The 26,074-nt window shown below is 50.3% G+C and overlaps 1 protein-coding gene and 1 non-coding gene across 7 annotated transcripts; both read left to right on the plus strand.

Annotated features, from left to right (window-relative positions):
* On the plus strand, nt 1-25,698 carry ATP8B2 (ATPase phospholipid transporting 8B2). Of its 6 annotated transcripts, none has more exons than XM_036273083.1 (28): nt 1-179; nt 2,579-2,646; nt 4,829-4,887; nt 5,242-5,355; nt 5,483-5,581; nt 5,789-5,850; nt 5,951-6,023; nt 6,303-6,373; nt 6,621-6,700; nt 8,124-8,282; nt 8,766-8,854; nt 13,636-13,832; nt 17,414-17,622; nt 18,490-18,533; nt 18,818-18,983; nt 19,136-19,324; nt 19,474-19,589; nt 19,681-19,845; nt 19,930-20,041; nt 20,182-20,287; nt 20,417-20,561; nt 20,724-20,907; nt 21,072-21,295; nt 21,553-21,636; nt 21,944-22,189; nt 22,343-22,481; nt 24,799-24,929; nt 25,134-25,698. In XM_036273083.1, exons 2-28 carry the CDS (start codon nt 2,616-2,618, stop codon nt 25,407-25,409), a joined length of 3,570 nt encoding a protein of 1,189 aa, XP_036128976.1. In that variant the 5' UTR covers nt 1-179; nt 2,579-2,615; the 3' UTR covers nt 25,410-25,698. The 6 variants fall into 6 exon arrangements, with proteins under 6 accessions (XP_036128976.1, XP_036128974.1, XP_036128977.1 ...); XM_036273081.1 differs by having other exon boundaries at nt 121-179; nt 4,813-4,887; XM_036273084.1 differs by lacking the exon at nt 1-179 and adding an exon at nt 436-488.
* Nucleotides 15,411-15,518, plus strand: LOC118638102. Its single transcript, XR_004961059.1, has one exon. It is a non-coding gene; the product is annotated as a U6 spliceosomal RNA (small nuclear RNA).
* Nucleotides 25,699-26,074: the final 376 nt, after the last annotated feature.

The raw sequence follows: 26,074 nt of genomic DNA on the forward strand, positions 1-26,074 counted from the left end.
ACTTCCGCCCCGCTGTGGCCGAAACTGACACAAAGTAGCGGGCCGAGGCCCGGGGGGGTAGCGGGGCTGCAGCTGGGGGGCGGGAGCTCGCGGGGAGCCGAGCCGAGCGCCCCCCGCCCCAGCCCCCGGCATGGGCAGGACGGGGCCGCCGGGGCGGGCTCCGAGCGCTGAGCGCTGAGGTGAGGCCGGGCGAGGCGGGGCAGCCCCAGAGCACGGGGCGAAGGGCAGAGGCAGAGGAGGCTGCGGACTCGGGGCCAGCGAGGGTGTGGGAGGACGGGACGGGGAGTCGGGAACCAGTGAGACCGAGGAGAGGATGACTAGGGAGAAGAGGGTGCCGGGTGCCTGAGGATGGGGAGACTGGAAGGCTGTCTGTAGGACGGGAGGATGGGGTGCTGAGAAGCGCGTGGAGACCAGGCAAGGGGCTTGGAGTGCCAAGAAGAAGCTAATGGAGCACTGGAGAGAGGAGCACCTCCCTGAGAGTTGTGGGGGTGAGAGGAGAAATTGGGGTCCCAGGATTTGGTGCCTAGAGAAGGGATTTGGGGACTCGTAGTCTTTATCTCTGTACGTGAGGAAAAGCAAGGGTGCGGGGAGAAGTGGTAGCTGTGAGGGCTCAAAGCTGGGGGGTGAGTTCTGGGTTCTGTCCTTGGAGATGAAAGGTAGCCAGGAATGGTGTTGGTGGCAAGTGAGCCTGGGGTCTTAGATCCCATTTCCTGCTGTTTCCCTGACTGCCCACAAATACCCCTGCCCGCTTCCTCTGAAGAAAAAGGTCAGTCTTCCCGAGTTTGGGCTGGAAGGGAACAGGGGCCAGGCCTAGAGGAAGAGCCGTTTTCCTCTATGGAGCAGTGCCTTCTTCCCAGAGCTGGCTATTTTTATTCCAAATGTGGCTGCAGAGGGGGCTGGGACTGGGGCAGGGTGAGGGGGGCAGGGCTACGTGGCTAATGGCCCTGACTGTGAGACTGAGAAGCAGCGGTGAGAGGAGTCCCTGTTCCCAGGTCTCCCCCTCCCTTTCCCTTCCTAGAACAGCCCCCCCAGAGGGGACGAGGTCCGGCACCAAGCCAGCTTTCAGTCTCCCCAGGGTCCTGGAGGTAAACCAACTTTCCTGGTCAATGTCCAGATTCCTGACTCCTAAAAGCTGTGCAGCTCCTTCATTAACTCTTTGATAGGACTCAAACCCAGATCTGTGGCCTGATAGTTTCTTGCTTGCCTCCTTGGAAGGGTGGTGCTGGCTATGGGATTAGTGATGCCCACCCTTGCATCCTCTCCTTTGACTTTTTCCTCCACACCCCACCCTCCCATGACTCACACTCTAGACAGGGTGGAGACCCTGGCTGGGGGCCCTAGGGGAGGGCTTCACATCTCTAAAATGTGGATGAGGTTTTGTCTTGAGCCAGGCACCCTTGGCTGCCAGGGTTGGGGAGGGTCAGGGTGGAAAAGGATTTCTGGCTTTCAGTGTTGCCTGATCTGGGGTTCAGGAAGGGAGTCTGAATTTATGAAGAGAGGACTGGTGTGGGTGACAAGACTGTGGCCAGTCTGTAATTATAGAGGTTGGGCAGACAGGCTGACAGGCTGGCGGGGTGTGCCCAGTAGACTGGAGACAGGGGAACTGAGGAGGAGGAAGGCTTTCCACCCAGACAAAGAAAGAGGAGGTGACAAGAGGACCCAGGACCTGGCTGGCAGTTCCCTTTGGACCAGGCTGGGGAATAGGGGTGAGGCTCTGTGACCCTGTCTTGTAAACCAGCACTTTTACCTTTTTAGGTGAAAGAAAGGACATGGGAAGATGGAAGGAAGCAGAGGTCCATCTGACTGATGCTCCCTGAGCCTGCACCCAGTGCCATACTGACTGGACTAGGCTTGGGGTGGGAGAGAGAGAGGGATAATTCCCTTTGAGGTTGGGAAGATCCCTTTGCTTGTCCAAAAAGGTGGCTGACCCAGTCTTAAAGGATTGTTTTGGGTACTCTGTGCAGGAAGTGAAGGCCATGCTTCTAATATGAACTCCTCTGAGGGAGGTGATAATGAAAGCCCCAGTAATGGTGGTGGTGGTGGTGGTGGTGGTGGTGCAGGGATTGGAGGGTTATAAACTTTTTGAGAAGGGTAGAGCCTGCCCACCCTATTTCCTGATGCTCTGCCAGGTGTTTCCTGGCTGGTGTTCCCTCAACCCCACCCTTTGGTGGAAATTATGCTTTCCAGTAAACACAGGCACTACTCATTGCCACTAGGAAGGTACATGGGGGCATCCATTGTCCCTGGGATGGGTACCTTGAGAGCTGTGCCCCTCCAGTCAATGTCTGGCCTCCTCTCTCTGCCCCTTTCCTTTTCCTGCAGGTCTTGGTTTTTGTGAACTGTCAGTCCCACCATGTTATCCAAGGCAGAGGCATGGGGAGAGGGTGGGGAAGTCTCCTTTTTCAGGGACCCATCAGGGCAGTTAAGAGCAGAGTGTTGGTGGGGAGTTGGTGGATAAAGCTAGGGACAGAGGGGCAAGGTTAGAACTGGGGAAAAGAACCTTCAGGAGGAGTCTGAAGAGGATAATGAAGGGTTACCCTCAGGTTCTTGACCTCACCCACATATCACCTTCCTGCAGGGTCTCCCATGGGATTGCTGGGACCTTGCTGGGTGAGATGGCACTGTGTGCAAAAAAGCGCCCCCCAGGTAAGACAGGCAGGAGTTTGGGGGGTGACCCCCAGACTATCAAGAGTGGGTGTTATGGCTCAGGGAGCAAAGGGAAGAGGGACAACTGGTAATGAGTCTGAAGGAGGGTAGATTGGAACTCCTACCCATCCTGGGGGGAGCCTAGGAAACCAAATTCTTCCCCTTGATCCCTGAGCTGGGTTCTCTGGGAGGGGGTTGAGTATCTGGCCCTCACCCCTAAACACCTACGCTCTTATCTTGGGGCACCTGGAGCTCCTATTCTCTGGCCTGGAGAGCCTGGGGGGCTGTTTCCATTTTCTCCCTTCCGTCCTCACACCTCTCGCTCTCCTTTTTCCATCCACCGGGTCCTTCCAGTTTCTCGGCGGGCGGGCGGGCGGGCGGGGTGGGGGTGGGACGAAAGCGGTTGCCCCCGACAACATTGGTAGTCCCCTCACCCGCATTGGCCGGGCAGGGAGGCGGGGCTGGGCTCGGGCTTTCGCCGACGCGGCACTGGCAGACAGCTGCCCTGCAGTGGGGAGCGGGTGGGAGCGGGTGGGGGCGGAGCCCGGGACGTGCGCTCCGGCTGGGGACCACTCAGCTCTCGGTTTCGGCCGGGGCATCCGGGCCGGCGTAATTGAGCGCGTGGCGTCCCCGGGTGAGAGAGGCCGAGAGAATGGCTGGGGTTGCAGTTGGGGCGCGCGCCCAGCGGCCCGGGCTCCCCTCTGAGCGGCCGCAGCTCCTGCGCCTCCCAGGGGGGCCGCCCCATCGGCGCCGCTGAGCCCAAGGACCGACCGACAACCAGGCTGCCCTCCCCCGCTCAAACCGGGATCATGACAGTCCCCAAGGAGATGCCAGAGAAGTGGGCCCGGGCCGGGGCGCCCCCCTCCTGGAGCCGAAAGAAGCCCTCTTGGGGCACAGGTAACGGGAGGCAGCGACTGGCAGCTCTCCCGAGCCCATACTTTTTCCTTCTCCCACCCTCACATTCGCTTGTCCTCAGCCTCCCCCAACCTTCCCCCGCCCCTCTCCTTTCCAGACCCAGAGGTCCTGGCTCCGAAGGGCCCAGCCCCTAATTCTCCCTTTGCATGGCCTTTGGTAATTTAGCAGAGGTCCCAGCCGGAGGGTCTCTGGGGAAGTTTCTGGAGTAAAGTGATGACAGGGAGGGAGCGCTCTGGGTAGGCAGAGGATGTTGTGGTCTGAGGTTTTGTTACTGCAGTGTGCTCTGCAGGGGTCTTGGGCGGGCGGGCGGGAGGCGGGGGGGGGAGTTCTGGAATGCTGATTTTGGCTCCAGGGTAGTTGTAGGCATATGTTTACTGCCAGACCAGGATGCTCCCTTTTTCAGCCTGTGGTAGTGGTGACCCTGGAAGATGGGCTGGAGCACCCTTCATAAAACACCCCATGTTCTGTACCTGAACTTGGTGCCTACAGCCCCAGATCTGTGGAGGTTCAGGATAGGTGTAGGTCATTTGTCACTCAGTGGTAAATGTGTTATTAGGGGAAATGTGTGCAGATGGCACAAGAAAGATTATAGTTAGAAAGCAACTGTTTCAAGTACATCCCATTCCTCTCTCTTTCATGTCTGTCTCAGTCTGCATGACCCATATCTCTGACTCCCCCTTGAAGATGAGCTTTAAAATAAGGTGATGTCATTGTGGGCCAGTCAGAAACCACTGCTGGTGACATGTGACGAGCAGAGGCTCCTGTAGGGGGTACTGCATGTGGGGCTGGGATACTGCCGCAGAGCAGTTCCAGGGCACTGTGACCCTCCATCTTGCTACTCCCAGGTTAGGAGAGGACAGTACCATGGCTAGATCTGTAGGGGTTCCCACAGGAAGGAAGCTTTGTCTCCAGTTGCTATTCCTCTGGGAATTCCCAAGACCATTAATGCCTAAGGCATTAATTAACGGAATGGGGAGAGGAATTGAGTGCCCCCAAGTGGAAGACTCTGATGGTTGTTGGTGAGGAAAGGAGAAGGTACCCTGTTTGTGAATGTAATGCCTGCAGAGCCTAGCAGTCAGGTTAGTGGGGACAGACTAGAGGGAAGAATTTAGTGACACCTCAGGTATGGCACTAATTCCTTAAAACTGTATACTGTGGAAAGAATCAAGGGTCCTCAGTGGAAACCCCACAAAGTGGGGTGGGCCTGACAAGTTGTTGGGCCAGGCCTTAGCCTGCTCCTCCTGACTGCAGTACCATTCTGTTGCAGAAGAAGAAAGGAGGGCGCGAGCCAATGACCGAGAATACAATGAGAAATTCCAGTATGCGGTGAGTGGTTCTAGACCACCTGTTCAAACCCTTCTCCTGAGCTGGAAAGGGGAAAGGTGCAGGAACACCCTAGATTGGGGCTGACAGGGAGAGTGCCTGGGGGAGGGGAAGGCAGCCTCCTCACCACACTCCGTCTGCTACTGTGCTGAATTTTTCATGCCTTCCCCTGTCAGAGATGCCATTACATTGACCCCCACAGACTCCCTTATCTCCTGTTCTTTTCCCCTCCCACACCTATGATTGATGACATTTTGGGGCTGAGGTTTGGGGCAGTGTAGATGGAGGAGGCAGCCTCAGTCTGATTCTAGGTTGGGGTTGGAGGCTGCCTCATTGTCTTCTCTCCCACTGCCATAGAGTAACTGCATCAAGACCTCCAAGTACAATATTCTCACCTTCCTGCCTGTCAACCTCTTTGAGCAATTCCAGGAAGTCGCCAATACCTACTTCCTGTTTCTTCTCATTTTGCAGGTAAGTGACCTGTGGGAGACCCTTTGCAACTCACAAAGCCAAATACAGTCAAGGAAGAGAAAGATCAAAGGGAAAAGAAGGCATAGAATGGGGTCTCAGAGGCATGCCTTCTCTTTCCTCTTTTCAGTTGATCCCACAGATCTCGTCCTTGTCCTGGTTCACCACCATCGTGCCTTTGGTTCTTGTCCTCACCATCACAGCTGTTAAAGATGCCACTGATGACTATGTGAGTTGTTTTTATTGCCATTCCTTACCTGGTCCAGCTAGATTCATGATATATTGGCCAAGAGTAGGGAGGGGCAGGCAGAAAGAGAGAGTAGATCTGTGAACAGGTATGTATAGGTGGTACCTAGCATGCTCTGCTTTCCATGATCATCTGAATCCCTTGGAGCAGGAGAAAGTGTCTTACCTTTCTTAGTTTCCCTCTTTTCAGTTCCGCCACAAGAGTGATAACCAGGTGAATAACCGTCAGTCTCAGGTGCTGATCAATGGAATGTGAGTGCCTGTTGGAAACTGAAGGCCTTGGGAGGAAAGGGGTGTCCTGGGAACTTTTCTGTTTACTGACAGCCTCTTCTCTGGCTTCTCATTGTCTCAGCCTCCAGCAGGAGCAGTGGATGAATGTCTGTGTTGGTGATATCATCAAGCTAGAAAATAACCAGTTTGTGGCGGTAAGGTGCCCCTCTAGGCCTGCAGTGTGTTTCCTCTCCTTTGGCAGAAAGGATGAGTCTTTCCTGACTTACTGCTGCCTCTTAAACGCCCTTGGAAGGAAACTTTCTTGAATGAGAAACTTCTATGTCATATTAGTATTATTGAGTCTGGCTCCTTTCTGGCCATTCACATGCTTGGGACTAAGCAAGCCAAGAATGCTTGGTGGAAGGAGCGAACATCAGAGTCCATTGGGGGTGGAGGATTGGGTTTTGTGGATTCTCATTAGGTTTTCTCTTTAGGCGGATCTCCTCCTCCTTTCTAGCAGTGAGCCTCATGGGCTGTGTTACATAGAGACAGCAGAACTCGATGGGTGAGTTGCATGCCTAGTGTCACACCTCTCCTGCTTCCGTAGGGGTAAAAAGCTTGTTTTTGAAAAGTTCTCAGGTCTGGGATGTGTACCTTTTGGGAAACTTTGCTAAGCAAGACTTTGGGTGTGTAGAAGTATTACCAACCCAGTAATGCCTGGGGCAGTGATGCTCCATGGTCAAGTGCTCCCAGTTAGAATCTAGAGGAAGGAAAGGGAAGGGAGCCATGACTCAGGGACATTGTCCTTTCAGAGAGACCAACATGAAAGTACGTCAGGCGATTCCGGTCACCTCGGAATTGGGAGACATCAGTAAGCTTGCCAAGTTTGATGGTGAGTAATTTTGGAAAAAGAACTTTCAGGAAGGTGAGATGGTTGGGTTTTGGGGTTTAAATTGTACTTTCTCCTTTTGGCTTCTTATTGCTGTGATTAAGCAGCTCCTGGACTCTTTTGTGGGGGTGGGGGTGGGGGTGTCAGGAATACCTGGTCTCTACCACTTACTTTAGAATTAATGGTCATTTCAAGAGATTTTCATGGGTGATAACTCACTTCTTGCTGTGCATATTGAGAGAATTTCAGCTTATTCTTATGTCTTATTCTGATTCACTTCAAAATAGTGTGATATATTCTCCTTTTAACAAGACAAACTGCAGCATGTACAGGAAAAAGCTCTCCTGTCCTCCAATACTACCCCACTTAGGTAGTCAGGTTAACTGGTAATTGAATGTGTTTTTATTCATACATTTTTTTCTATGTTTATACAAACATAAATAAGTGGGTTCATACTGTACCAAAATCTGTGCAACCTACCTTTATGAAATTTATCATCACTATCTTATCATATCACCATATAAATTTATCTCATTCTTTTTAATAATTGCATACTCTTTCATAGAATTAATCTATCATAATTTATTCCACTATTCCCTGACTGTTCAGTTGTTTCCAGTCTTTCTAAGTCAAATAATGCTTCAATAAAAATTGTGAATTGTGGCCCTGGCCAGTTTGGCTCAGCGGTTAGAGCGTTGGCCTGCAGACCCAGGTTCGGTTCTCGCTAAGGGCATGTACCATGGTTGCAGTTTGTCCCTGGCCCTGGTTGGGTTGTGCCGGTAGCAGCCACTCGATGTGTCCATTTCACATCGATGTTTCTCTCTCTCTCTCTCTCTTTTCCTCTCTCTCCCTCTCTCTCCCTCCTACTCTATCTGAACAAAAAATCAAAAGATGTCCTCAGGTGAGGATAAAAAAAAAATTGTGAATTGTGACCTGTGCTATTATTTCTGTAGACTAGAGTCCCCAAAGTGGGATTACTGGGTCCAAGGGTATGTGTACTCTTTTTTTTTTAATCCTCACCTGAGGATATTTTTTCCACTGATTTTTAGGTAGAGTGAAAGGAAAGGGGGTGTACAGAAAGAGAGAGAGAGAGAGACATTGATATGAGAGAGACACAATTGGTTGTCTCCTGCAGGCACCCCAATTGATGCTGGGGATTCAACCTGTAACCCAGGTACATGCCCTTGACCAGGAATTGAACCTGTGACCCTTTAGTGTGTAGACCAACGCTCTAATCATTGAGTCACATCAGCCAGGGTGGCATGTGTAGCTGGTTATATTCCTTTCCCATCAGCTCACAGTCCCACTAGCAGAGTTTGGATGGGCTCATGTTCTAACATCTTCTCTTAGCTGCTTTTCTATTTTGTTGTCTTATGGTCAAGCTACAGACTGCACTTTGAGCAGTGGCACTATTGTCTTCATTCAGGTGAAGTGATCTGTGAACCTCCCAACAACAAGCTGGACAAATTCAGTGGAACGCTCTACTGGAAAGAGAACAAGTTCCCCCTGAGCAACCAGAACATGCTGCTGCGGGGCTGCGTGCTGCGAAACACCGAGTGGTGCTTCGGGCTGGTTATATTTGCAGGTGAGCCTCCTAGGATCCAAAGAAAAAAGGGGAAGAGTTAAGCCCAGCTGGTGTGGCTCAGTGGTTGAGTGTTGACCCCTGGACCAAGAGGTCCCGGGTTTGATTCCCAGGTCAGAGCACATGTCCCAGTTTCGGGCTCGATCCCCAATAGGGGGCATGCAGGAGGCAGCCAATCAATGTTTCTCAGTCATTGATGTTTCTGTCTCCCTTTTGCTTCTTCTCTCTCTAAAAATAAATAAGTAAATAACATATAAAAAAGAAGGGTAAGAGTTGCTTCTTCAGCCCTTCCTCAGAGATGTGGAAGGAGGCTGAGTGTACTGGCACTATATATAAGGTAAAAATCCTCCAGCCCTGAATACAGCCTCATGTCCATCCAGCCTGTGTCTCTCTTCCACTCTGATGTCCTGTAGTCTGGGGATTGGGGCAGAAGCCCAGAGCCAGTTTCCTTATTTGGCTTTCCTAGCCCTTCCTTTTCCTTTGTAGGTCCTGACACTAAGCTGATGCAGAACAGTGGCAGGACAAAATTCAAGAGAACAAGTATTGATCGCCTAATGAATACACTGGTGCTTTGGGTAAGGCTTCCCACATATGGTTCCCTGCCCTTCCCTTCTGGTTCTCCCTGGGCAGTTCCCTTTGCTCCCATCTCTCCTTTGTGATCAGTAGCCAAGTTTCAGGTTTTGGCTTTAAAGCCACTGGCAGGTGTTTAATTCAGACTCCTTTTAGACTTGGAAGATAATTATTTTTTCTATCCTCTCCTGAGGACATTTTTCCATTTTTTTATTCAGACAGAGCGGGAGGGAGAGAGGAAGAGAGAGAGAGAGAAACATCGATGTGAAAGGGACACATCGAGTGGCTGCCACCCACATAACCCAGCCAGGGCCTGGGACAAACTGCAACTGTGGTAGATGCCCTTAGCGGGAACCGAACCCGGGTCTCTCTGAACCGCAGGTCAATGCTCTAACCACTGAGCCAAACTGGCCAGGGCTGGAAGATATTATTTTTAAAAAACCTTTGGAACGTGTCAACAACTTAAAGCTAAACAAGTCTTTCTTTCTCTAGATTCCAGTTATGATGGTGACTTAGTGTAGCATGTGACCTCCTGTTTGCTTTTGCTTGGGACAAGGAGGCCTTCATGGGGATGGAGAAGAAATTAAAAGAAAAATTTCCATTTGGAAGATGGAGAACGGGGTCTGACTGGGTCTTTTCCCCTGACTTCTGAGAGTGAAGGATCCCAAAGGAAACGTTTCTGTTTTAGTTTTGGCGATTCCTGAATCCTTCTCTTGTTTGACTAGAAATTTGAGCTCCGTGTCAGGTTCTTCTCCCCTTCTCTCCTCCCCTTCTTGTGCCTCTACTTCCTGCTGCCTGCCCCTCATATGCCAGCTTGAGAAGGCTGCGGCCAGCCTCTGATGAGAGAGTCTCCGCTCTGGCCTTAAAGGTCTTGTAGAAACCCAGTCTGAGGAAGAGTGGTTAAATCTTATCACACAGAGAGGCTTGCATCGCCCCCTGGTGGTCCTTGGGCCCAGGATTGTTCCTGTTCCAAAGTATCAAGAGTGAAGGCAGCTTGGCAAATAGATGGCTGAAATTGGACAGAGGCTCAGTTTTTTTCTTTGAAAGTCTGAACTTTTCTTAGGATCCTTCTTCAAGGACTACAAGCTTTATAAGATTTTTGGCTATCAAGAAATTTATGAAAATGCAGTTTGTTTCCTGGTTTAAAAAAAAGTGGGGGCACCCTGGCCAGTTTGGTTCAACGGTTAGAGCATCAGCCCGCAGACCAATGAGTCGTGGGTTTGATTCTGGTCAAGGGCATGTACTTTGGTTGCAGTTTGTCCCCGGTCCTGGTCGGGTGGTGCAGGAGGCAACCAATCGATGTGGCTCTATCATGTCAGTGTTGCTCTCTGTCTCTCCCACTCTGTATGATGATAAATCGAAAAATATTCTTGAGTGAGGAATTAAAAAACAAAAAGTGGCCCTGGCCGGTTTGGCTCAGCAGTTAGAGCATCGACCTGCTGTCCAGAGAGACCCGGGTTCAGTTCCCACTAAGGGCATGTACCTCGGTTGCAGTTTGTCCCCAGCCCTGGTAGGGTTGTGTGGATAGCAGACACTCGATGCGTCCCTTTCACGTCGATGTTTCTTTCTCTCTCTCTCTCTACCTCTCTCTCCCTCCTACTTTATCTGAACAAAAAATGGAAAAATGTCCTTGGGTGAGGATAAAAAAAAATGTGGGGGCAATCTGTGTGAGATAATGAACATGACAGAAATTTGGCATTGTTGGCTTATGGAGGCTTAGCTCAAGAAAATGGGTGATTTCCAGTAAGCTTCTTTGAAATGTTGAAAATTCCCCCACTTTTACCATCCTTGGCCTTGTAAGGGTTCTAGGATGTCAGAAGGGGAGCTACATAACTATTTCAGCTTCCTCATCATACAGATGGGAAAAATGTTCAGAGAGAAGGCCATGTGATGGCGGGTGGCAGACTAGCCCCATCACCACTTCTGGGCACTTCCCACTAGAGCATGCCACCACTTTAAAAATGCCTGAGTGGACTTCCGGTCAAGATGGCGGCGTAGGTAAACGTGGTATCGTGTCCTCCCACAACCACATCAAAGTTACAACTAAACTACAGAACAACCATCATTCAAAACTGCCTGAAATCAAGCTGAATGGAAGTCCTACAACTACGAAATTAAAGAAGAAGCCTCATCGAGACTGGTAGGAGGGGCGGAGATGAAGGGGCTGGCCCCACACCCACGTGTGGCGGATAAAAATCAGGAGGACACCTCGGCTGGGAAGGTCCTCCCTGAGGACTGAGGGGGTCCCCGTCCCACACCAGGTGCCCCGTTCAGGGTTCCAGTGCCAGGAAGAAAGTCCCCATAACTTCTGGCTGGAAAAACCAGCGGGAACTGAGGCTGAGGGAGGCTGAGGTGGCTGGAGCCCCAGGCAGCTCCTCTTATTATTATTATTATTTTTTATCATCACCCGACGACATTTTTCCATTTTTTGTTCAGTTAGAGTGGGAGGGAGAGAGAGAGAGAAACATCAAAGTGAAAGGGACACATCAAGTGGTCACCACCCGCACTCCCCAACCAGGGCCGGGAACAAACTGCAACCGAGGTACACACCCTTAGCGGGAACCTAACCCGGGTCTCTCTGGACCACAGGCCGATGCTTTAACTGCTGAGCCAAACTGGCCAGGGCCCAGGCAGCTCCTCTTAAAGGGCCCGTGCACGGACTTATCGGACTCACTCCCTCTAAGCTTGGAGGGGAAGCAGCTCGAGGGGCACCAGAGACATACAGGGAAGAACTGAGCTGTGTGGCACTGGAGCGATGGCTGGAGAGGGGGCTTTCTCCAGGATAAACATGCTATTAGAGGCCTTTGTGCCTTTGGTGAGCCCTTCCCTGGGGCAGCAGACAGCCGCCATATCTGGGACTCCAGCAACCTGGCTCACACTGGTTGCCCCACTGTGATGATTCCCTGAAGCCCTGCCCCACCCAACTTTCAGGCCCACCCAAGATGTTGCCAGTTGCTTAACCATAGGATTGGCCTGTCTTGGATCCTGCTTCAGGTTTTCCTAAATTCTTTCAAACAAGCAGCATCTGGTCTTAGCTAGCTTCATACTTCTCGTTAAGCAATACATAGAAACAAACACAGGGAGGCAGCCAAAATGAGGAGACAAAGAAACAGGTCCCAAATGAAAGAACAGAACAAAACCCCAGGAAAAGAACTAAGCGAAATGGTGATGAACAACCTAACAGATGCTGAGTTCAAAATACTGCTTATAAGGATGCTCAATGGACTTAGTGAGAACCTCCGCGAACTCAGTGAGGGCCTCAAGAGCATAAAAAAGGACCAGTCATAAATGAAGGATGCACAGTCAGAAATGAAGGAGGCACTAACTGAAATAAAGAATAATTTACACAGATTCAATAGCAGAGTAGGTAAAGCCAAGAAGCAAACCGTCAATTTGGAATATAAGGAAGTAAAAAACACCCAATCAGGACAGCAAAAAGAAAAAAGAATCCAAAAAAATGAAGATAGTGTAAGGAGCCTCTGGGACAACTTCAGGCGTGCCAACATTCGCATCTTGGGGGTGCCAGAAGGAGAAGAGAGAGAACAAGAAATCGAAAACCTATTTGAAACAATAATGGCAGAAAACTTCCCTAACTTGGTGAAGGAAACAGACATACTCATCCAGGAAGCACAGAGTGTCCCAAATAAGATGAACCCCAAGAGGCCCACACCAAGACACATCATCATCAAAATGCAAAAGGTTCAAGACAAAGAGAGAATCTTACAAGCAGCAAGAGAAAAGCAGTTAGTTACCTACAAGGGAGTTCCCATAAGACTGTCAGCTGATTTCTCAAAAGAAACTTTGCAGGCCAGAAGGGAGTGGCAAGAAATATTCAGAGTGTTAAAAAGCAAGAACCTACAACGAAGATTACTCTATCCTGCAAAGCTGTCATTTAGAATCGGTGGCCATATAAAGACTTTCCCAGACAAGGAAAAGCTAAAGGAGCTCATCACCACCAAACCATTATTATATGAAATGTTGAAGGGTCTTCTTGAAGAAAAAGATAAAAAATATGAACAAACAAAATGGCAATAAATCATATCTATTAACAGTTGAATCTACAAATGAACAAGAACAGAAACATTCTCATAGATATAGAGAACATTTTGTTGGTTGCCAGATGGGAGGGGGATTGGGGGAATGGGTGAAAAAGGTGAACGGATTAAGAAGTACAAATTGGGCCCTGGCCGGTTTGGGTCAGCAGGTAGAGCGTTGACCTGCGGTCCACAGAGACCTGGGTTTGGTTCCCTCTAAGGGCATGTACCTCGGTTGCAGTTTGTCCCCGACCGCTCGTGCAAGTGGCGGCCACTCAATGTGTCTCTTTCACGTTGATGTTTCTCTCTCTTCCTCCTGCTCTATCTGAATAAAAAATGGAAAAATGTCCTTGGGTGAGGATTAAAAAAAAAAGAAAAGACAAGAAGTACAAATTGGTTGCTAGACTGACAAACATGAAAGGGAAGGGGAGTCGGGGGGTGGGAAGAAATAAACCAAAGAACTTACATGCATATGTGCATAACCAATGGACACAGACAATAATGTGGGAGAAGGGGGGGTGGGAGTTGGGAGGAGGGGGTCAATGGAAAAATGAGGAACATCTGTAACACATTCAACAATAAAGATTTTTTAAAAATCGAAAAAAGGAAAAAGTAAAAATTTTTAAAAATTTATTTCTTAAAAATGCCTGAGCTTTTGAGGGTTCAGGTATGAGTGATGACCTTCAGGGATGCACTTTGTTTTGAGGGTTTTCCTAGTGGCAGCCTCATGTCTGCTTCTCATTCCTCCCCAGATTTTTGGATTCCTGATCTGCATGGGGGTGATCCTGGCCATTGGCAATTCCATTTGGGAGCATGAGGTTGGGATGCGCTTCCAGGTCTACCTGCCCTGGGATGAGGCGGTAGACAGTGCCTTTTTTTCTGGCTTCCTCTCCTTCTGGTCCTATATCATCATCCTCAACACCGTTGTGCCCATATCACTCTACGTCAGGTATGTGCTTTCTGTGCCTGGGGTCTTTCTAGGGAGCGTGGGTTGTCCCTTGGCAGACTTCTCTTGTCTATGAAGGTGAAATCCTTGAGAAGGCAATGTGGTGTCTTCTTCCTGTGCTGTGAACATTTTATGTTATTTGTTTATCTTTGTGTACAGAGCTAACGTCATTATAGTTTCCTGGCGCTTCGGACTGTATAGAATGAAAACCGTACTGATTTACTTGGCACATGTTTGTTGCGTGTTGACTTTGTGCAAAGAAGCATGTTAGGTTCGTGGCACATACAAAATGTGTTAGGAATGGATCTACTTCCCTCTCGGCACTTCAGTCTAGAGAGGAAGAAAGATCTAAACATGTAATAAAAGAAAATGGAAACAAGTGTTCTAGAAGTCATTCTACCTATAGTCTTTTTGTCGTTGTTAATCCTCAACTGAGGATATTTTTTCCATTGACTTTTTAAAAATGTTTTTATTGATTTTTTTTTTTTCCAGACAGAGAGGAAGGGAAAGAGAGAGAGTAACATTGATGTGAGAGGCTGCCTCCTGCACGTCCTCTACTGGGGATGGAGCCTGCAACCCAGGCACATGCCCTGACCAGGACTCTATCAGGACTCTCAGTCCATGGGACGATGATCAATCCCCTAAGCCACACTGGCCAGGCTTCCATTAGTTTTTTTAGAGAAAGAGTGGAAGGGAGGGAAGGGACAAAGAGGAACATCGATTTGAGAGACACATTGATTGGTTGCCTCCTGCATGACCCTAACCAGGGCAGGGATTAAACCTGCAACCCAGGTATGTGCCCTTGACTGGGAATAGAACCCGTGACCCTTTGGTCCTCGGGCTGACGATCTAACCGCTGAACCAAACTGGCCAGGGCCTACCTACAGTCTTATGTGTACGGCAAGGGGACACAGATGTGGAACATGGCCTCTACCTCCAAAAGCAGCAGACTGGTAGGGGAGGGGAGATACACACAGTATAAGACACTGTGACACCACGTGGGAAGCACCAAGTGCCACGAGACATGGAAGAGCATTGTTCCCCATGCAGTTAATCAGGGAGGACATTTCTGAAGAGGTAGTTGTTGAACTGGACCTTGAGTGGGGGCTGGGGTGAGTGAAAGTACAACCTGGGGAAGAGGGCTAGAAACACAGGCTCAGAAATGGGAACCTAGGGATGATTACAGAACAGTTTGACTGTGGGGCGGGAAGTCTGGAAACAAGTTTGTTCCTGATTTTGGAGGATCTTGAATTTTTTTTTTTTTTTTTTTTTTTATCCTCACCCGAGGACATTTTTGCATTTTTTGTTCAGACAGAGTGGGAGGGAGAGAGAGGAAGAGAGAGAGAGAGAAACACCGATGTGAAGGGACACATCAAGTGGTTGCCACCCGCACGACCAACCAGGGCCGGGGACAAACTGCAACCGAGGTATGTGCCCTTAGCGGGAACTGAACCCGGGTCTCTCTGTACCGCAGGCCGACGCTTTAACCGCTGAGCCAAACCGGCCAGGGCAGGATCTTGAATTTTTGCCTTTGGCCTTTGTACTTAGTAAACCATTGAGGGGTTCTTTAAAAAAAATCTAGTGCTCGCTTGGGCAGCACATATACTAAAATTGGAACGTTACAGAGAAGATTAGCATGGCCCCCCGCGCAAGGATGACACGCAAATTTGTGAAGCGTTCCATATTAAAAAAAAAAATCTAAAGACTACTTTAAGAAGTGTTGGCAGGCAGTAATGTGCATAAATAAGATCAAGGAGACATCCAAGGTTCCTGAGGCAAAGAGATGCTAACCGACTGGAGCAATGAGAATGAACAGGCAGAGAGGGATGCAAGAGGAGGAAGAGTGGCTGAAGACATTTTCTTTTGTATTTAGTGTCTTGCACTTGAGATAAGTGAACCTGTAACTTTTTAAGGAAATGCTTTATGGAGTCTGAGAACTCTTCCTATGTGCCATTTCTTTGTTTATACAGATTCCCCAGATAGTCCTCAAATCTCCCCACTGGTCCCCGCATCCTGGTACCCATGGCAGGGATAGATAGAGCTGAGGGCTTTCCTAGAACAATAAGAGGAGGCTTAGAGGTTTGTGGTTTGCTCTTGCCTTCTCATTAGTTACTGGACCTTCGGTAAATCCACAGCCACTCAAGGCCTGTTTTTTCATGTAAAATGGGGATAATAATATCTGGCCTACTTTATTCATAGGGACATCTCGATATAAGATACTAGATTGGGCCCTGGCTAGTTTGGCTCAGCAGTTAGAGCGTCGGCCCACAGACAGAAGGGTTGTTGACTTGATTTTCGTTCAAGGGCATGTGCCTTGGTTGCAGGTTTGATCCCCAGCCCCGGTTGGGGTCATGTGGGAGGCAACCAATTGACGCATCTCCCTCTCTCCCTCCCTCCCTCCTTTTCTCCCTTACTTCCACTCTATCTAAAAATCCATGGAAAAATATCCTCGGGTGAGGATTAAAAAAAAGATACTAGATTAGAAAACAGCTTAAAAATTAAATTACTCTACTACTATTGGGTGGTAGCGCATCCACCATTATCATTGTAACTCTGATTCTTCAGTACTATATAAATGTTTTCTGGCTTCCAACCTAATTTTTTTTCCATCTTTGGGCTTTACTGTTCGTGTTTTGTATTCAAACCCGCAGTAGCTACCTAAGAAATGTTTTTTCTAAGTCTCATCAGGTTAACAGTGTGTATGTTTGGGGGAGACAGGGCTAGGGGTGGTGCTTGAATAGCTGAGTAGGGGAAAGGCCCTGAAGACATTTCCAGCCAGCTCAGTTTTTGCCAGTTAACTGGATCCTCATAGTAGCCTCAGGTCGGAAGCAGGGTTCCAGATGTGGCCCCATTGCTTGGCTCTATAGGATCTAACCACCAGGCCCTTTCTGAAACACTGACAGTCCATATCCCAAAGGAAACACCCAGAAAAGAAGAGGGCGTGAACAGACCTGGGAATGTTTAAAGCACCATGCCACTGTACATTGGTATTATTTCCCAGATTTTTGGGGCCCTGCTCCCTTTCAGTCAGTTCCTTAGTTGACCTCATGTTCTTTCTGAAAGAGAGTCGGGCTCGTGCAGCCCTGGCCGGGTGGCAGGGAGCGTCAGCTTATTTGGGCAGTGAGGAGTGGGCGCAGAGCCTTCTTGGTTTCCTTTCCCCTCCATGGCCCCCTGAGGTGGCACCTGTGTTGCTGTGGCATGCGAAGCACCCTCATTATTTTTCTCTCTTCCTTTTCACATTTTCTCTGCATGGTTTCTGTATCATTAGTCCTGAGGTAAGAACTGGTTGAATGCCTTGTCTCCAGTCCCTCTTCCTCCTCTACCTGCTGTCTGTCCCGTCTGCCCAGACCCTTTGTACCTTTTAATCTGGAGTGCATCAGAGGGTTGGGGTTAGGGAGTTCCTGTGCCGCTGTTTGTGGCTGGCTCTACCTTCAGGCTCTCCTTGCCCTTTCCCACCCAGGTTCCCGTGCCCAGGTGTCACTCTGTTCTCATTTCTCCCCAGCCGGAGCACCTGCGTGAAGACCCGTGTGGGTGGGGCACCTTCTTCCCTTCCCGCCCAGCCTTACCTTCTGTCTCCTGTGCAGTGTGGAGGTCATTCGCCTGGGTCACAGCTACTTCATCAACTGGGACAAAAAGATGTTCTGCATGAAGAAGCGGACACCTGCTGAGGCCCGCACCACCACCCTGAACGAGGAGCTGGGCCAGGTGGAGTACATCTTCTCCGACAAGACGGGCACCCTTACCCAGAACATCATGGTCTTCAACAAGTGCTCTGTCAACGGCCGCAGCTACGGTAGGTGGTGCCATCGGGCTGGGGGGGGCTTGCCTCTTACCTGGAAAGAGAGTGGTCCTGGGGCTCCTATAGTTGTCTTGGTGTTGGGATTTTACTTCTTTCCTACTGGAGTCTGTGGGGCCTTGAAAGGGTCCACTCTGTGTCCCATGTCAGGAAGCAGACAGTGACAGTGCTTCCCTCTCTGCTGACTCTCACCCTGGTCTCAGCTCCAGGCAGTAGGGGAGCACTTTGGCGTTTGAAGTGAAGCCTGAGACACTGGCCTCTGGGCGTCCCGGCCAGATCGGATCTTGGCTGCCCCGGTGGAGTGCTAGACTCACCCTTTGTTGCTGATCAGGGGCCCTGTGAGTCTCTGGAATGTGACTGTGGTCTTTCTAGTGTGGCCCTGTGGCAGGGGCCTTGTGGCTGAGCTGCTGGGATGGCTTGGGGCAGGGTATGTGATGTCTGACTTTTATGCAGAGGTAGTCGTTTTCATAACTGCTTTCTTTACTAACCCAGGCCTTACAGCAAGTATGTGAGGCCTCGTTGTATAGGACTGAAGGGTAAAAGGCACCCCAAGAGACCTGGGAGCCCTTGGGGGAGGGCTGTAAAATAGAAGCTGCCCTGGGAAGCAAGCAGGTAGGGGTGGGCTCACAGGGACAGGGATAGGGAGCAGTGGGTGCCACAACTTTTAGTCCTGGGGTTCTGAGGATCCAGTGTGCCTATTGCTGCCTGTCCCTTGAGTCAATAGTGTGAATCTGTGTGACATTTGCTCAACAATTAGGGTTCTGGTTTCAGGTGCCTGTGGGGTTCTGTGCTGCAGGTTTCTCTCCTTGCTCTGAGGGAACTCTAGGTCTGACATTGCTTCTCCTCTGTCCTGGCGGTGTGTAGGTGATGTGTTTGATGTCCTGGGACACAAAGCTGAATTGGGAGAGGTAAGGTCCAGCCCCTACAGTTATTCTGTATGCCTGTTGAACATAGTATACCTGACCAGTGACAGTTGGGATAGTTAGGAGTGACGTATATCTGGTCAAGAAGTGGAAACCATTTGGAGAAATAGGTATTTTAAGGAAGAATTGGTAGAGTGGTAGTTTTGAGGTCCACAGTGGACAGGATCTTAGGTTCTCCTACTGAGAGTTGGAAGAGCAAGGAACAGTAGGGTGGGGGACAGCACCACCTGGCAACCCACGCTTTCCTGACTGTCCTTTATCTGCCACAGAGGCCTGAACCTGTTGACTTCTCCTTCAATCCTCTGGCTGACAAGAAGTTCTTATTTTGGGACTCCACCCTCTTGGAGGCTGTTAAGATGGGGGACCCCCACATGCATGAGTTCTTTCGCCTCCTCTCCCTGTGTCACACTGTTATGTCGGAAGAAAAGAATGAAGGTGAGATGCAGAGCTGGTTTGCATTCTCTGACCTGACTCTGCCTTCAAGCTTGGGTACTGCTCTGCACTGTGGCTGGCCTGGGGCTTCCTGGGTGGGACAAGTGGCTGAGAGGGTGGACACTTATGTCACGCGTGTTCTTCCTCTTACCCAGGGGAGCTGTACTACAAAGCCCAGTCCCCGGACGAGGGGGCCCTGGTCACTGCAGCCAGGAACTTTGGTTTTGTGTTTCGCTCTCGTACCCCCAAGACCATCACTGTCCATGAGATGGGCACAGCCGTCACCTACCAGCTGCTGGCCATCCTCGATTTCAACAATATCCGAAAGCGGATGTCAGTTATAGGTGAGGCCAGGACCAGGAGCTGGAGGATTCAGGGCAGCATATAGGCCTAGGATTGGGTGTGGTGCACTGGGTGACCCCTGTTGATATGTTGACATTGGGGTCTTCATCTGCCTGAATTTTTCTGGGACTTTCTCCCCTGCCTCACTCAGTGCGAAATCCAGAGGGGAAGATCCGACTCTATTGCAAAGGGGCTGACACTATCCTGCTGGACAGACTCCACCACTCCACCCAAGAGCTGCTCAATACCACCACTGACCACCTGAATGTAGGTGTGAGGAGAGAAGGGACCTTGTGGTTCTGTTGTTCTCAGTGTTGTGGGACGGGGTGAGGAGTGACTTTCTTGACTCTGCCTCTAGGAATATGCTGGGGAGGGGCTGAGGACCCTGGTACTGGCCTACAAGGATCTGGATGAAGAGTACTATGAGGAGTGGGCTGATAGACGACTCCAAGCCAGCCTGGCCCAGGACAGCCGGGACGACAGGCTGGCCAGCGTCTACGAGGAGATCGAAAGTGACATGATGGTATGGGCTGCAGAATGTGCCAAGAGTGAGCAAGGAAGGTTTGTGTCTGGGACTCTTGTGCCAGGGACACTTGTGGTATTTCAGCTGCTGGGTGCAACGGCCATCGAGGACAAGCTTCAGCAAGGGGTTCCAGAGACCATAGCACTCCTGACACTGGCCAACATCAAGATTTGGGTGCTAACTGGAGACAAACAAGGTGAGAGTCCAGCAGGGCAGAGGAAATTGCATTTAGACAGCATCCCCGTTGGGTCCTTGCATGAGTCTTGGATGTCAGGCAGGAGAGTGCGCTGACTTTGTTGGGGGCCTGCTCGTAGCTCCTGCGTTCTCTCTTGGTAGAGACGGCTGTAAACATTGGCTATTCCTGCAAGATGCTGACGGATGACATGTCAGAGGTGTTTGTGGTGACTGGCCACACCGTCCTGGAAGTGCGGGAGGAGCTCAGGTAACTAGGCCCGAGGCCAGCAGGCGCTCTACATTGTGAACCTGGGTCAGACAGGACTTCCTGGGACCTGATTGGGCTTGAGTCCCAGCTCCTGGCCTAGGAGACCACAGTTTCATTTCTGCTTCACAGGAAGGCCCGGGAGAAGATGATGGACCCATCCCGCACTGTAGGCAATGGATTTACTTACCATGAGAAACTTTCTTCTTCCAAGCTTACTTCTGTCCTTGAAGCTGTAGCTGGGGAGTATGCCCTGGTCATCAATGGACACAGCCTGGTAAGTGTTGCCATCCTTAGCTTGGGCAGTATCTTTCCAGAGAACACTTTTCTTCGTATGGCTTTTATGTCTTACCTTGTTCTCATTTCCCTCGACTTCAGAGGAGAGGGGCTGTGGTCTTTAAGGGGAAGACTGGGCCTGTCTTAGGGCTTTCTGTTGCAGGCCCATGCTTTAGAGGCAGACATGGAGCTGGAGTTTCTGGAGACGGCCTGTGCCTGCAAAGCTGTCATCTGCTGCCGGGTGACCCCCTTGCAGAAGGCACAGGTGGTGGAACTGGTTAAGAAGTACAAGAAGGCTGTGACACTTGCCATTGGGGATGGAGCCAATGATGTCAGCATGATCAAAAGTGAGTGTGGTCTGTGTAGGTGTGTAGACTAGGTGGGAGGACAGAGAGAGGGGCCCATGAGGTCTTGGGACCAGGGAAGACTAATGGGGAAGGGAGGCTGTAAGTTGGTGGGATTCTCAGGTGTGTGGCCATCTTCACCCTCTTGTCCCCTATTGTCTCTGCAGCGGCTCACATTGGTGTGGGCATCAGCGGGCAAGAAGGGATCCAGGCTGTCCTGGCCTCAGATTACTCCTTCTCCCAGTTCAAGTTTCTGCAGCGCCTCCTGCTGGTGCATGGGCGCTGGTCCTACCTGCGCATGTGCAAGTTCCTCTGCTATTTTTTCTACAAGAATTTTGCTTTCACCATGGTCCACTTCTGGTTTGGCTTCTTCTGCGGCTTCTCAGCCCAGGTAGTGAGCTCATAGTCCACTGGCTTGCCTGTCAGAAAGTTTCTTAAGGGCAGAGATTGTGTCTGTGTTCAGTACTCAGTCCCTTAGGGCCTAGCTTTTGTCCGATTCATGCATTTAAAAAATGCTTGTTGAAGGAGTAGAGAGACAGTGCCAGAAAATTCCTTGGGGCTCCATATTTGCTACATTGCTGTCTTCCTCCACCTGATTTGTAGTGAAGACTACATATTTATTCCTCTCTCTCCCCATTTTCTTTCCAGACCGTCTATGACCAGTATTTCATCACCCTTTATAACATTGTATATACCTCCCTCCCAGTTCTGGCTATGGGGGTCTTCGATCAGGTATGGGGGAGTTTGATGATCAGGTATGGGGATCATTGCTGTGAAGGAGTCACACTGATAGTGGTGGGCATGTCTGCTGCCTCTGGTCCCTGGGAAGGCAGTTTCCTAGCTGGGCATGATGTGGCTAGTTCTACCTCTCAGCCACAGCTGACCTGTAACTCCACTGGGTTGCTGAGCAAAGACTGATTAGGGGCAATTGGCTGGAGGTTGGATCTAGCTGTCAAAGAGTTTAGAGAGGAGGAGCGTCTGCCCAAGTCAGAATGGCAGCTTCTAAAGCCTCCTGTGTGACCTGATCCTCCTCACACAGGACGTCCCCGAGCAGCGGAGCATGGAGTATCCTAAGCTGTATGAGCCAGGCCAGCTGAACCTCCTTTTCAACAAGCGGGAATTCTTCATCTGTATTGCCCAGGGCATCTATACCTCTGTTCTCATGTTCTTCATCCCCTACGGGGTGTTCGCCGAGGCCACCCGGGATGATGGCACCCAGCTGGCTGACTACCAGTCCTTTGCGGTCACTGTGGCTACTTCACTGGTTATTGTAGTCAGTGTGCAGGTATGAGGCAGTTTGAGAACTGCCCTCACCTCTGGAAGGAGTGAGCCTCCTGTCCCTGGGGCTGCCCTGGGCACTACAGTTCTGTTTCTGGGAAGGGGACAGTGTTTTGGGGTGATGGCTCCTTTTGCCTGTGACAACTTCTCCTTTTTGCAGATAGGGCTGGATACAGGCTACTGGACAGCCATCAACCACTTCTTCATCTGGGGCAGCCTGGCTGTTTACTTTGCCATTCTCTTTGCCATGCATAGCAATGGCCTCTTCGACATGTTTCCCAACCAGTTCCGGTTTGTGGGTGAGTCTCTGTGGCTTCCTCTTGAATCACTGAGGAATCACTCCTGTTCTGGGACTAACAGGGTAGGTAGCCAGTCTGTACTCCCTGAGCATTTATTCGATACTCTTTATGTGCTGGGTGTTCTGCAAGGTGTTGAGGGGATAGCTGGGTGTATCTAACCCAGGCGCTACCCTCAAAGAGCTTCCATACCCATGAAAGCGAAGAATAGCCCTGCTGTACGAGGTCAGGGCCCAAAGGAGGTGGATTTCTGGAGCTTGGGAAAATAGTGTGTGTGTGTGTGGGGGGGGATGGTTAGGGGGAGATGAGAATTGGTCCAGGTCATTTAAGCCCATATAGGGGTGGCAGGTGTCATGGTCAGCAAAGTGATTGCATTTGGGGTGGTCAGGGATGGTTCCACACAGGAGGCTGCTGTGAGCGGTGCCAGGACTGGAGAGTTAGGTTCCAAGTTGGAGAGCTGAAAGTGTGAACGGTCCACTTGTTTCTAGGGCACGGAGAGAACTACCCAGGGTGGGGCAGGAATACCCACAAGCAGTGGGAGAGAGGTCACGGAAGGTAGGACATTTAAAGTATCAGGGTGCCAGGCTGTCAGGTTTGCCAAGAGGAGAGAGTGGGGAATGGCATCAAAGGACTACTTTAGAAAGATGAATCTGGCATTGATGGCCAGTGAGGAAACTACTGTGGTGACTGAACACAAGGCTGTTCAGAACTGGTGACAGGGTGGCCGTGGTGGATGGCAAAGAGGGGCTGGTTGGGAGACATGAGATGAAAGATGCATTTGTAGTTTTGGCATTTTCTTTGGATCTTTTCATTTATTTATCCAGTGTGCCTTCAGTCAGCTCCTACTATAGGTCACCCACTATTCTGGTTTCTGGGGATGCAGCAATAGGCAAAATCCTTGTCCTCCTGGGTTTCATATTTCAATAAGTTAATCCATATAATGTCTGGAACTAATAAATCCTATAAAATACATCAAATAGGGTAGAGAGAGATAAGAGTAGTTAATAAAGACCTCTTGAGGAGGGACCATTAGCACAGAGAAATCTAAATAAATGGAAGGAATGATTCAGGAAGAAACAAGGATACAGAAGCCATAGGTGGGGGCTTGCAGGGAGGTCTTCGGCAGTGGAGGAGCGTGTGTGTGTGTGTGCATGTGTGTGTGGGTTGGGGGGAGATGAGAATTGGTCCAGATCATTTAAGCCCATATAGGTCAGAGTAAAAACTGAATTTTAACCTAAATGTGAGAGGAAGCCATGAGGGCTTTGAGCAGGGAAACATCACAAACTGATTTGTTTTTAAAAGATCACTCTTCCTGTTTTGTGGATAATGAAGTATAGAGGGAAAGGAGGTGATAGTAGTAGTCCAGGTGGGCACACTGGTGGCTTGCAGTACAGTGAAGAGCGGTGGGATCCCATAGGAAGTTTGGAAGTGGAGCCAGCAGACTGGATGAGAGTTAGAAGTCAAAGTTGCTTTTAGTGGTAGCAACCAAGTGTGAGGTGCATTTCTGGAGCTTGGGAAGATAGCAGGTTGTGGTGGAAGAAACAGTTCACTTTTGGCCATTTGAAATTGAGATGCCTGTTAGATGTTCAACAGAGGTGTCAAATAAGGCAGTTAAAGAAATAGGTGGGTGTGGCTCAGTGGTTGAGTGTTGACCCATGCACCAAGAGGTCACCGGTTTGATTCAGGGCACATGCCCAGGTTGTGGGCCCAATCCCCAGTGGGGGGACATGCAGGAGGCAGCCAATCAATGTTCTCTCTCCTCGACGTTTCTCTCTCTCTCCCTCTCACTTCTCTCTCTAAAATCAATAAAGGAAAAAAAATATGTAAAATATGTTTAAAAAAAATAAATAAAATCAATAAAGAACAAAAATTTTAAAAAGAAAAGAAAAGAAATAGGTTTGGCCTTAGCCATCGTTGCTCAGTAGTTAGAGCATCAACCCATGCATTGATGGGTTTGATCCCAGTCAAGGGCATGTATTTGGGTTGCAGGTTTGATACCAGCCCCGGGTAGGACGCAACCAATCAATGTATCTCTCTCTCTCTCTCTCTTTCCTCCCTACTCCCTTCCACTGTCTCTAAAAAATCAATGGAAAAAAAAAAATCCTCCAGTGAGGATTAACCAAAAGAAAAAGAAATAGGTCTGAAGTTTTGAGGAGAGTTTGGAGTTAGAGTCAAATTTGGAGCTCTCTTAGGGGAGCAGGGAGGAGCTGGAAGCCTGAATGACTTAGATGGTGAGACTGGGGAAGTGGGGCTGCCAGCAGAGAAATGGGGATTGTCCACTTTGTGACTCCCAAGCTGTCTGACTCCTCTGCGTTCTCAGGTAATGCACAGAACACCCTGGCCCAGCCCACGGTGTGGCTGACCATCATGCTTACCACGGTCATCTGCATCATGCCTGTGGTCGCTTTTCGATTCCTCAAGCTGAACCTGAAGCCCGACCTCTCTGACACGGTGAGAAGCCGGGTGTGTCTGAAAGCCCTCTGGTTTAAATACTCACGTGGCTGCAGTTTTTGGGCTTCATGACTCTTATGTGTTGGTGGTGCTCCTCAGGACAGACACCCCAAGCTGTCCTGTCCCGGGGGCCCTGGGTCCCTTCTTGTTGGTGGTATCTGACACAGCCACACTGATGCTGCTGCTTCCTTGTGCCCCCTCCAGGTCCGCTACACCCAGCTGGTGAGGAAGAAACAGAAGGCCCAGCACCGCTGCATGCGGCGGGTGGGTCGCACAGGATCCCGGCGCTCTGGCTATGCCTTCTCCCACCAGGAAGGCTTTGGGGAGCTCATAATGTCTGGCAAAAACATGCGGCTCAGCTCCCTGGCGCTCTCCAGCTTTACCACCCGCTCCAGCTCCAGCTGGATTGAGAGCCTGCGAAGGAAGAAGAGCGACAGCGCCAGCAGCCCCAGCTCTGCTGACAAGCCCCTCAAGGGCTGACGGCTAGGACCTCTGTGCCTGTGCCCGTGACCAGAGCACACAGGGCAGGCCGGCCACCGGGAGGACCATGTCTGAGAGCTGCTGGTCCTCCTTCCTCGCCTCTCCCAGATATCTACCCTGGCAGACTCTGTCCTGCTGGTCCCACCAGAAGCGCCGGGGCCTTCCCAGCCCAGGACGCTCCCACCAGCTAGGAGGGTGGAGGGGGCAGGCCTCAGGGCAGAGTGGGGGCTGGGCCATCTGGAACCAGCCCCAGTGTGGGACCAGATGTGGAACCAAAAACAAGAAAAAACTGTGAGAGATTGGGTCTGCCCCTGCCTTGCCTGGGAACCCACAGGGAGACTATAGTCTCTATTTTTTTACTCCCGTTCCCCAGAGGGGCCCTGGAGCCCCTGTTCCTGAATTACATAAGAATGTATCATGCCGGGAAGCCAGAGACCTGTTGGGGCCTCTGGGCCCCTCTCATCGTATATGTCTCTCCTTGATTCGTGTTTGTGTCTAGTTTGGTTTTGTCTTTTTTTATTTGGCAAGTGGAGGAGGCTTCTAAGTGACTTTCATATTATGATTGGTGTCTTAACTCTCCTGGGGAAGAGGAGGCTGGCACACGAGTGGAGTGCTTACACCTGGCTGTATGTGGAGTGGGTTGGGAGGAACCACAGTTCATAATT

The sequence above is a fragment of the Molossus molossus genome, unplaced genomic scaffold (assembly GCF_014108415.1).
Source record: "Molossus molossus isolate mMolMol1 unplaced genomic scaffold, mMolMol1.p scaffold_m16_p_20, whole genome shotgun sequence".
Classification (NCBI taxonomy): Eukaryota; Metazoa; Chordata; class Mammalia; order Chiroptera; family Molossidae; genus Molossus; species Molossus molossus.